The 12,681-nt window shown below is 31.9% G+C and overlaps 1 protein-coding gene across 5 annotated transcripts in view; it reads right to left on the bottom strand.

Annotated features, from left to right (window-relative positions):
* LOC111632473 (poly(A) RNA polymerase GLD2-like) overlaps window positions 1-12,681 on the bottom strand; it is a 91,452-nt gene that overhangs the window by 11,870 nt on the left and 66,901 nt on the right. For all 5 annotated transcript variants that reach the window (XM_023376890.1, XM_023376891.1, XM_023376893.1 and 2 more), the window contains 2 exons: window positions 9,391-9,457; window positions 1,194-1,270 (listed from right to left, as the gene is read on the bottom strand). In XM_023376890.1, the coding sequence (XP_023232658.1) occupies window positions 1,194-1,270; window positions 9,391-9,457 (144 nt within the window). The remainder of the gene's footprint in view (window positions 1-1,193; window positions 1,271-9,390; window positions 9,458-12,681) is intronic.

Raw genomic sequence — 12,681 nt, 5'->3', positions numbered from 1 at the left:
ACTATCGTCTGTACAGTATGTAAATTAGGTGCCGTAAGTCTAATACAGTACTGTAATTTTATACATTTCTTGTGAAAGAAACATTTCTTATTCAATGGCAATAAAAATTATTTATATTAATAATGTCTCCAAATTTCAGCGAGGTTTTCGCAGAAAAATAACATCAGAAATCGCGGCCGCGGTTTGCTGAGCTGTTCCGCGACGAAAACAAGCTTGAGCAACGGCGATGTCGAATGGTGCACACTCGGTAAGTAATCCTACAATTTTTTGTTTATAGCGTAGTTTATACAGATTATTTCCAAAAAAAATATACATATTTTGGAAATGTTGAGTCGGATTAGTCTAGGATCGATTAATTTTATGGAAGAAAACCTTTCAAACAGACGTAGTCCGTAAACTTCACACGTGTCGGGCTGTGATTCCTACAAAATCGGATTCATAAAGAACGGAACGTATCTACCATCTTATAGGGGGATCTACTGTACAAATACTATTCAAATAAAACTGAAATGAAAATTTGAAGCCATTTAAATTGCAATGTATACATTGCAATAAACTTAAGTTGGAGGCAAACATATTTCATAATCAACATAACAAACATATAACATAATCTTATTTCAGTTTGGCATCTCATTATAATAATAGTGGTGATTATTATTTGATTATTATTCTATATTTTGAAACAGTGCTGTATCTTTAGTTTTTCAAAACCGCAATGCAGCGTAATAATCAACACTTGGCATAATTCATTCATTTATTTCAGTTTTTGTTGATTATTATTATTTTTTTCTTAAAATGGTATTAAACATGCCAAAAACATTGCTTTGTTAGCAAATTCTTGCAAAATTATATTACAAAAATTTCTCTACAATATTAACTTGCAGTTTTATCCACATGAGCTTACTAAGAAATGACATGCATTTTGAAAAAATTTTACTAATTTTATATTTAAATATATTTAGGATTATCATTAAGTATTACTTTTAAATAAATATAACTAAATGCAAAATAATCTATCATTTCATAAAAATGATATATTTTAAAATAAAAATACTGTATAATTATTTAATTATAAGCAAAATACTTTTCATCATTGGTACAATAATTGTAAATTATGCCATCTTAAAAACAGAATTAAGTAAGATTTTTGAATATGCTATAAAATATTCTTAATAAAAAAGAATATAACTTACAACAGGTATAGCATTTTAAAAGATGAGTATTTCTGATTCCTTCTATATTATTTACATTAAGGTCTACAAATAGGCCGCTGAAAAAGTTTAAAGTTAATTCATTCATTATTAATTTATAAATTTACTATTAAAACAAGTAGTTAAGAAAATTACAACTACATAAATTGAATAGTTTTTATAACTTTCATTTATATTATGACTAGTCAAAGTATTAACACCACAAAAATTACATTAATTTTTTAAAATCAACAAACAAGATAATTAGTTTTAAAATTGGAGTCCATGTTTGTTTAGAGGCACATTATAGTAAATCACTTATGAAACAAATATAAAAATGTATTTAAATTTAACTAATAACAACTGTTTTACATTTCATGACAAAAATGAACAAATTCAGTAATATAAAAAGGACATTTTCAGGTTATTTTTAACAACAAAATTTTTTGTTTAAAATAACTTGAATTTTAAATAAAGTCAAGAACCATTTTTAATATAGGACTTGTACAATATAAAATATTTTACAATTTTAAGTTGTTTACAATCAATTAGCTACTGAAAGATCAGTTATGCACATGCCATTTTATAAACACAATAGAATCTTTTTTAAAAAAATACCCTTTCCACAAATTACTGAAATTTAGTACAAACTAGAATAGAATAGAAGGGTGTAATACAAAGAAAGAAAGAAAGAGGGAGGAGAAAAAACAAGTTAATAATGTTATAAATGAATAAATATCATCATAATACTCAGTGAGATTTTATAAAACTTACTCACTAAATTTAGATAACTTAAGTGAATAGGAATCATTTATTTTATTCAAGTTTAGTAAAAAGATACCATTTAATAAACTGTAAAATAAACAAAATTTTTTACATGAATGATTGAAGATAATTTATGTAATAAAAAATTCTGCAATGAGTTGCTTAACTTTTCCAGAAACATTTAAAATTTTGGTGGCACTATCTATTACAATATTTATTAAAAACTTTATAATTTTAATTATAAAATAACAAAAAGCTTAATTTTAAGGGTAGGGATGGGTTTTATAAAAAAAAATTGTAAATGTTAAACTGTTATTAAGTCTGACCCTACTCAAGATGTGACACATGACCCCCTTATCTCCCCATCCTTCAACCTTTAACCACCAAAATTTAATAATGTCAATCCCCTAATAAACCACCCTGAAAAATTTCAGAAATTTTTGACAAAAAGCACAAGAGTTATTAAGCTTCAAAGAAGGTGAAAATAGTACCACTCAAACACCCATACATACAGAAAAAAAATCCCCTAAATTTTTTCCAGTTTCTTGACATTTCAAGGTCGATGAGTAAAAAAAACTTGGGGGACCATTTGATCAATCACCATACTTTCCCTCTGTTATATATAAAAGAGGCAGGAAAGTAAAAATAAGAAAGAAAAAACAAATTAAATCTAATCATTTTTATTTATTACAATTTTTTTGTTTTTATTTAGTAGAGATTGTAGTTGAAATTTCAATTTTTTAATGAAAATTTTGAAGAAATTTAAAATTAAATGTTAATATTTGAGGTTAAGAACTCAGTTCATAGGTATAACAGTTTAATTATTTTACAAATGTTTTCAACAAATACAAACAGTCTTCATCAGAAAAATGAATACTGTCAGAGCAGCTATAACCAAAGTAGAATATCATGCTAGCAAATTTAACTACATATGTCATAACATACAATCTTTATTCCCACTATCTATCCTATACAACAAACATGAATACCAATATTGTGTGCATCAGTCATCCCTGACATGAATAAATCTATCTAAAAACTTTTTAAACAAAGTTTGATTATATCTTTTCAATTTCCCCTTCTAGCTCGAGAAGGTCATGCACAGAACACATTTTACTTTTTCAGATGCTGAGGTATGTACACTGTACTGATCTCACCCAACACTAATAACTCAATCCTGCAATACAGACAATTATACTATGTTCGCACACAATCCACGACTCACTTCGATCTCGATTTACCTACAATCTGGATTGTGACTGTCGCTAGTCGAACGTTGTGTTGTTCGCACAGGCAGTCCGCTCGAGAAGAACCTGGCTATTACACGCGATTATAAAACTGACATAACTACGTGGTAAGTCACAAACACCAACAAAGAAAATGGAAGTTTTGGTTAGAAATAAATACTTTTTCTTGCCGTATATCTAATAATAGACAGATGTCGTCGTCTCTCCAGATGTCTTTTTTATTTCTGTCAATAGCCGGACACGTGTTCCGCAGCCATCTTGTATTTTCTCGCACGCGTGGGATTGTGGGATCTCTCTTATGACTGGATCTATTTTCGAGAACTCTCTCCAGTCGATTGCGATTGAAACGGTCGAGAGCGTTCGCATCACGGAACACTCTCCGACCTTAGTCACAATCTAGATCGAAATGCTCTGTGCAAACGGGGTATTAGTCATCCATTTATTAGAATATAAAAAGGTTATTAATAAAAAAACAGATTTTATATTGGCAAGTTCAGTAACAAGTTCAGTACAAGAAGAATATACTGCACTGGAAAGATGTCTCCCTATTAGAATATGTATCCAATCCAAAACAAATTTTTATTTAGAAAACTATTAATTTATTAATACAGTTAATCCCATTAACAACCCACACATTATCCACCAGACCATTGACCAACCATATACAAATTCTTAATGTTATCTCATCTTACTGGCTGGTCTTATTGCAAACTATTTGTTAATTTAGTCTTTAGGTTTGTTGTGAATTTTAACTAAGTGAATATTAAAAGGAGAAAGACTGACTCTTTAATCAGTCTTCCTCCTTTTAATATTCACTTAGTTATTTTATTATTATTCTTTTGTTTTATATTTATTTCCGAACTTTTTACTTACTTAAAGTTGTTAAGTTGTTTTTTTTGCTTTGCACATGAAGATATTTTAAAATCTATGTTTTCTTCTAAACATTTTATTCTTGCTGCCTGATAGTTTGTACTTGTTAAAAATGTAAATTAATTACACTGTTAATTAGCATCTGTAAACTTAACTTAATAATTTGAAAATAAATACTATCATAGCCAATCTATATTGCAACTAAATGTTAACTTAATAGAATATAATCTATTACGTTCAAGATAAATATTTTAGAAATTAGTTAATTTAGGTAGAAGTGGATTACCATAATTTCATGCAGATAGCATGCATAGGCACATATTCTACAAAAACTGCTAGAAGGAAGGCATAATCTTTGCATTACTTGCACCACTGTATAATCAGCAGTCACCTACCTTGAAAACATGCAATTTATCCATAGGCAGTTCACACTTTATTATACCAAACATTCCATTTTTTAAAATATTTTATTTCTATCAGCAAGTCATTGTCGGTGCCATTTTTAAATAAGTGAAATAAAAATCTAAAAACTAGATTGAGTTAAAATTGAAAAGTTGTCACTGGACAAAATTTTTTATAGCTTTCTTTATGTTTTATTTATCAAATAATATTAAATATAACATAATAAAAGTACAATAAATGATGATAAATGCTGAGATGAATTAAAAAACAAAATTTAAACAGAAAAAGACTGATAGTATCTATATCATTAAAGAATTGCTTGAGTTGAAACATTTAACAGGGCTTGAGTGGCAATGTGAACAGCCTGGCTCTAGGCAGGAATGATTGACTCTACCAAAGTAAATAAGCAGTAAATAAAGAAATTACTGTTAATTTTACTAAAAAATTTGCACATAAACCTGTCATTGGTTGTTATAGGCTAAAAGCTAATCAATTATTTTTACTTACTGTCAAGAACTAACATATGCTAAAGTTAGTTGGTTTCAAAATAATTGTCTGGAAGTCATATAAAGGAGGGAAATTTCCAGAAAAAAGCTTTCAAGAAAAAAATCAAACCTTGGCCTGAGTGTGGCATGACTGATTCCTCGTGTTAATTTTCCTGATGCACCTTTTAAAAAGGCATCAACATCAGCATAGATCTGGATGGAAGGAATAGTGCTCAATTAGTTAACAGGAAAAATATCCTTTTATTAAAATCCATAGTTACACATGTCATTATTCAGTTAACACTTCATGAAGAGAAGGAGAGAATAAGAAGTTACAAGTCAAAGTCTTACAATATCTGTTGGCTCTGGGAATCTAATGGGCATCCTCATAGACAGTGACTTGATGATTTCCATTGAATTCCAGTCATTCATCCTTTCCAAGCCTTGATCTGAAGCCTGAACTTATAGAATCTGGTGAGACATTTTCAATATATTTTGCATTGTCACATAAGAAGGTAACAACATAGTTCCTAGAATTTCAATGATACATTTTCAAAAATTCAAAGTTAAAAAGTAGTAAGCAATTCATAAATTTTTGTGAAGCACTTTATCAAAGACTACATGACTCAATAGCATCATGCTGACTCATGTTTCAGATCACTGGTTTGTGTCTTCATGAGTGACTGTTTTAATCAATGCATGTGTTAAATAATTTTAAATTGAATGGGTTTATATTGTTTCTCTACTTATTTTCTATTAATATACATTTACTTATCTTGAAAATTAGAATTAAGTGTACTTCTTGTTAAAATAATTTTAATTAAAGTTTTTTTTTTAAATCAAAAAATTTGGACACTTGATTGATAAAACATTTATTTGTTTAGTTATATTAATTATTATAAGTAGATGGACCAGTATACGAGGCAAAATGATATTTGTTATAGAAACAATATGGTTAGACACTGATATGCAATTTTTAGTCAAGTGACTGACTCACTACTGCAACCAAACAGTTGATCTACCATGATCTGTGCATACATGCAACTGAACTATTGCATATTTTAAGTATTCACCCTAGTTTAGACTTTTCATCCCCTCAGGCATATATGTAAACGTTCCAGGAAAGATCATCCAGTTGTAAACAAGCTGAGACAGCAGTGTCAGATTTCATAGAAAGGCAAGACAAAGGAAAATAAATTTTGAAGCTTTCTCTTCAAAATTAATGCATTTATTTTGTTTTTTTTCCAGTTTTAAGTATTTTTTACGTTTAAATTAATATTAAAATGAGGTAGACAAAGTGGTAAACACAGTCACATGATGGATTTTGAAGATGACTTGTCTATGCTCTAGAGATTCAAAGAAAAATAAACAAGGGAAAAAATATGCAAACATATACTGTACAGTACATTATTAAGTAATAATGTTCTCCAACCTCAATTAATAAAAATATACAGTAAAACTTCACAAAACATGACTTATTAACTTATCTTGCAACACAATTTAATAAATATATTGATTATTATAAATTTGCCTCTTACCTTCTTATGAAAACACCCCAACACACTATTATAGTGAACACCAAAACTTAACTTAGTTGTCTGGGCTCAGTTCCAACTAAACAGTCAGACATGTTTAAACAATCAGTTTACATTGTAGTTGCACAATCATTTGAGCTATGATTCAAACTAAATCAGCCAACAGAACTATTGTGAGAGAACAGTCCCATAGGAGTCTATAGGTGTTACTTGTACAACTACAGTTGGTCAACTAAAAATTGCATGGTAGTGTCTAGCCTAAGTCATGTAATTGCTTCCATAAAATGCATAAGGTGTCTTCCCCAAACACTTACAGGGTTTTTTTAAATCATCAGGAATAAAAGGTACTTCATTAGCATTCATAATTTTCTTTTCACCCATAAGTTTTGAAGTGAACCATGCATAATGCAATATTTTTGCAAAAATAGAACTGACAGTTCATGAATAATTGAATAAATTTCTATGCAATCTAAGGTGATATTTCACATTCTTGTTCAATTAAGATGTAAACATTTTTTGACAGAACCTGAAAGATTTTTGCTTGTCTCTAAAATCAAATATTATAAGGTTGACAAAGATACATACTTAGAAGGAATGACTCTGATAATAAACATTACCAAATCACCAGTCCTGCAAATATGAATAAGTAGCATTGCTGTTGAGCAATGTGGTCTTCGGTAAAATATTTCACAAAACTTTAAGTCATTAGGGATTTTTTTTTAAATGTTTGAGAAATGTGCTTTCTTCCTTTATTCCAACAGTATTATAGAAATCTTCAAGGACCAAGAAACTTTTCCTTGTTCCATTGGCAAATCCCCACCTTAACTTCCAAATCCTTCTCTCTGCTGCTTCCAAACTCCCTAATATTACTTTTTACCTTTGAAATGCAATCTTTTGAATAGCTTGTCCATTTTCACCCAGGACCTGAATAACTTCACATCACTCAGGTGATAAGTGGTTAAGCTTCACACAGGAATATATTGTTTATTTGTGTGAATCTGTCTAAATACAAAATACATTCCTTTTCTTACAGTAGCAAAGGCGGTCCCCATCAGGACATCAAACAAGCATGAATTGATGCACAGAAAAACAGGAAAGAACTAAAGACAAAACATGTATGTGTATGCATGGCTTTTGGCAAGATTCTAGGACAAATGTAGCAAAATTTCGTCCCCCCAAATTGTAGAGCCCCCTGTGCGAGCAGAAAAGTCAAAAGGACCATGCCCGTACGGGCGACCCTAAGCGAGATATAGCCCTCCAAAGATGCGCCTACGTCACATCCAGTCACGTGACTCCGAGCCCAAAAGGGACGGCGTCACGTGGCCGAAATTTTTTTTTTCGGTTTTCCCCATCTCAGTGTTGAAAAAAAATCGTCAACTCCCCCTTCCTTAGCCCCCAGCGCGCGTCTCCCCCTGGCACGCGGCCGGCGGCCCGAGTCTCCCGCCTGCAGCCTTCAGGAGTCGCCATCTGTTGCCTGTAAATACAAATATCTATTATTTATTACACCTCTTACCTCAGCCGGGGATCGAACCCCAGTCCCAGCAGGCGCCGATCCACTTCTCTCCTCACCGGCCCGCCAGATCGCTCTGTAGAAACACTTCGGAACTCATACTTGAGCCATGCTAGGCCGAGGAGCTCACTGCGCATGACGGGCCCTCCGGGCGGCCCCCATCGGCCACACAGATTGAGCGCGCCGCGCCACGCGGCCACCCCCCGCCGTTCAGGTGCAGCGGGCCCGTCGCGCGGCCAATGGCCGGACGCTCGTAGGTCACTTGACCTAATCCCGGCCCACCGAGGTTTCATAAGCCTTCAGGCCGCCTTCGGGCATTTTCGGCCGGTGTTTGTTACCGCATTAGTTAGGAGTACAAGTCAGTAAATATTCAGCATTTGTGATATTCCAGTAAATATTCGATATTTGGGTACTTATGGGTTAAGAGGACGCCAGTTCAGTGGGGACGCACTTTCTAACCTAACCTAACCTATTCTAATAAAATATTCGATATTTGGGTACTTATGGATTAAGAGGACGCCAGTTCAGTGGGGACGCACTTTCTAACCTAACCTAACCTAACCTAACCTATTCTAATAAATTAACATAATTATTACCAATTAATTACCGAAGGATACTTGTACTCGAACCCAGGATTATATGCGATTGTTCGAATAACATCGGGCGATCCCATCTTCGTCGTCGTCGACCTCCTGGACATAGCCGAGGAGGAGGAAGCGGCAGCGGTGACCGGCGGTCTTACCCCGGCTTCTCCTAAACAAGATCAGAAACGGGCCAGTCATCGTCGGGTAGCAAGAAAAGGAGACTCTGCCGAAGGTGAGTGTATAATCTGTTTTGTTGGCTTTTTCCGTCGTCAGTTACAATGTGTTAGAGATAGGGAAATAGAAGCACGCTCAGTAGAGCGGCGGCGGCGGCATAGAAAGCGTTGCCTAATTAGCGGCATTTTTGGGGGCCTATATCTCGCGAAGGGTCGCCCGTACGGGCATGGTTCCTTTGACTTTTTTGTTCCTATCGATATGCTCTACTGCTCTGTCAAAGTCCCAATTTTCTACATTTGTCCTAGAATTGTGCCTGGCTTTTGATAGTACTGAGAAAAACTAATGGCAGCAGACTGCAGTATATAAGAATTTAACTTTTTTTAACCGCACTTGGTACAGTTATAAAAATCTGTTTGATAAGTTTGTAATTAAAATTTAAAATGGCAAATAACTCTGTACTTTCAAATTAACTTTGAAAGCAGATATGAAAAATGCAGGTGAACTGTGATTCATCTACACAAAATTACAGTAATACAAAATAAAATTAAATGTAAAATAACATGAATATACAGAATAAATTATCTTAAAGACATGTATAAATTATAGAATTATACATATGTATATTTACCTATTACAATCAATAAACCTCAATAAAGGAACTTTGGCATTAATTAGAGTAGGGTGTGAAACAAAATCTGGAAAAAATAAAAATGTTTAAAAACAAAGTTTTCATTTTGTATGAAAATAACTTTTTAACTATTTACTACTACTATAAAAATTAGATTAGATTAGTTATTAGATAAAAATTTGCATTGCAAAGTGAAAAATTCATTTCACAATTTTGGAATATCAATATAAAACAAATTTTTAAGATCCTCTTTTTTATATATTTCATTTATTTAGAGAATAAATAGGCTTTGATGAAAATTACTCAGACTATAAAGTAATTTAGTATTAATATAATTTAAAAGCTGAACTATTTAAGCTCTTGTTTGATATTACATAGATGCAAAATATTTTTGTAAATTTTAAATCTTAAATAAAATGTAGACCAAATTATCATTAAATAAAATGACAAAAATAATAATAATGTGCAATATCAAGTGCATTTACAGGCTATGATCAGATCTAATTTTTTTTTAAAGAGGCCAGAATAGTAAATTAGCAATGGTGGTAGCCAGATGAGACAGTTAAGATACAGTAGTGTCTCGTAAACTTGGCCTAATGTGGACCGAAGGGTGGCAGAGTTTGTGAAAATGCCGGGTTATCGGGAATGGGGTTAAAAAAGTAAGTATGAGTGTTTCCTCAGAAAATACTGTACTTGTATATATTGTTTGCTTGAGAATACAACAGAGAATAAACTGCCCAAATTCCCTTAAACAAAGGAAAATTACTGTACTTTATGAAGGCATAGAGCCTTTACTACATGAAAATGAAAATTAATGAATACACTGTGTACAGTAATTTACCTGATAAGACAGACCTCAGAAAAATACTTTATGAGGCATAAAGCTGTCTATAATGAAAATTAATTAACTAAGGATTTTTTTTTGCCCTGCCAGGGTGTGGCCGAGTTATCCGAACTGCCGGGTTATCAAGTGCCGAATTTTCGAGAGACTACTGTATCAGTCTCCTGTTCAGGAAACCCAGGATTGAATCCAAGTAATCAAAAAATTCCAAGAATTTTTTCAAAGGTAGTCTATCCCAGATATGTCAGATCCTGTTCATCACCACCCAGCTGCCCAGACTGTGAGCTTGGCCATGCCCATAATGGATACAATTAAAAGACCTTCTTAGTGCCCAAAGGGCAGAAACAAAAATAGCAGTGGTGGGAAAATGCCTTGATTCAATCAATTATATATTGATAAATTATGAGGATTAAAATCAGATTCAAATCTGGATCTCTAACAGTTGCAAATTTGATGTCTCTCTGCACACCATCTGCATAAACATATTTTGATTAAGATGCAATTGCTGTTGCAGAAAATTGTTTTGTTTTTGGTTTAGGTTGATATTTTATATTGTCCAGTTTGTTTTAATAGTTGTCTGTAATTTTCCTGAAAAATTAGAATCTTTCAAAATCATACAATAGAAATATTTCTGCATTATAAAACAGTAAAAACTGTTATATATCTATCTATCTATTAAGTAGATATTTATTTTCAAGTTAGCATGTATCTATTTTTATTTTGTTATTAACTAATAATCTGAGAGGGGAGATCCAATCTTCCATTTGAATACTGATTGATAACATTTTTTCGAAACTGTTCTATGGAACAATAGGACATTATGATTATATAATAATAATAATCATCATATGAAACTTTTAGTCAATAGAAAAACAGTATGAAATTCAGAAATTAACTCCTGCATAAACATACTATACTAGAAAAATTTAATTTGTTTTAATTCAAAGTTCTTCTGGGTGGAAATTTATGCACGTACAGTACAAAAATCACACTTCCAAGTATAAAAATCAATTTTTGTTTTATATGTCAAAGTAAAATACATCATTTTAGATATATTATCTATATTTTATATATATATATATATATATATAAATTCTAACATGTTCAAAATAGCTTTTTGACTAAACAGCAAGTAGAATTTACTATCAATATTTCTGAAATTACACAGAAGAAGTCATAATAATGAGTTAAAGGAACTTGGTTATTTTATTTTTTGTTAAAAACAAATTCTTGAATAGGTCATCTGTTATATTATTATATGTTCTGCATTTAACAAAATTAAAAATTTTATTAAAAACAGGAATCCCTTGTCAACTGCATTTTGAAATAATGCAAATTTCTACCAAGAATTGAGTTAATGAAAATATCCCAAGCCTGCAAGATTTAAATCATTAAAAATTGTTGTAATAAAAGTACAGTGGGTGATCGGTTAACAAACAGATTGGATAATGAACACTTTCACAAAAGATTTTAATGTTTGGACAATGAACACATGATCAAATAATGAACACCCCACAGAACAAACGCAAGAAGAAGCGACGTAAAATAATGAATACTGATTGGTCTTCCCTTGTCTTCGGGCAACAATTTGAAACTTTCCAGAGTGCGGGAGACATCGACACTCAAGCCAGTATATACTGATCGGATAGTATTCCTTTCAACTTTGAAACTCTCCCTTGAAATTCCAGCCTTTTATTTTTCTGACAAAAACAATTCTTTTATGTATTCATGAGACTGTCGGATAGGCACTCATTAAGTTTTGCGTCTGTTTTTCTTTTCGAAAGATGAGAGTATAATAGCAAAGGTAGAGAGTGGGCAGAAGATGCCTAATGTTGCTGGGCAGTATGGCGTGAACAGGTCTACAGTAGGCTGCAATTCAATCTTATTTCAGAAAAACACTGTATAATCAAGAAGACTCAAGCAACTAAAGGAGTAACAAAAATCACATCTGAAAAATAAAGAACATCGAAGAGTTCATAATGGAACCTGAAACGGATCTGATGACAGAACACCAAGAAATTCGGCAAGATATGTTTTCTTCTGAAAAAAAGGATTAATGCCGATATCTGTTATTAAAGATCCTTTGAAGAAGTGGGAGGATATCAGAATAATGGTGTTAGAATGGCAGCCAAACCAGCTTGAGGCTTGGGGGATTTCTACAATTGCAATGCTGTTAATTACTTACGAAAAATCCTGAAGAAGAGAGAAAAGCAATAGACATTAGACAGATTCTTTAACCCTTTCAAACGGAAAAAACATGACTAATAAAAATGCAAGACTGTGTATATGTATTTTTATTATTACATAATACATAATATTTTTATTATTACATAAATAAACATAGTAAGAAAGTATATATTTTTTTATTTTTAGGGGTCTCCAGAATGAATTAATTAAATTCCCATTAAAACCTATGGTAAATCGATAATCGGTTAACGAACAATTCGGAT

Source organism: Centruroides sculpturatus, unplaced genomic scaffold (genome assembly GCF_000671375.1).
Source record: "Centruroides sculpturatus isolate CEXI.00-Female unplaced genomic scaffold, Cexi_2.0 scaffold661, whole genome shotgun sequence".
NCBI classification, from domain to species: domain Eukaryota; kingdom Metazoa; phylum Arthropoda; class Arachnida; order Scorpiones; family Buthidae; genus Centruroides; species Centruroides sculpturatus.
The sequence above is the reverse complement of the archived record's forward strand: the minus strand, read 5'-3'. Positions and strand labels throughout refer to the sequence as shown.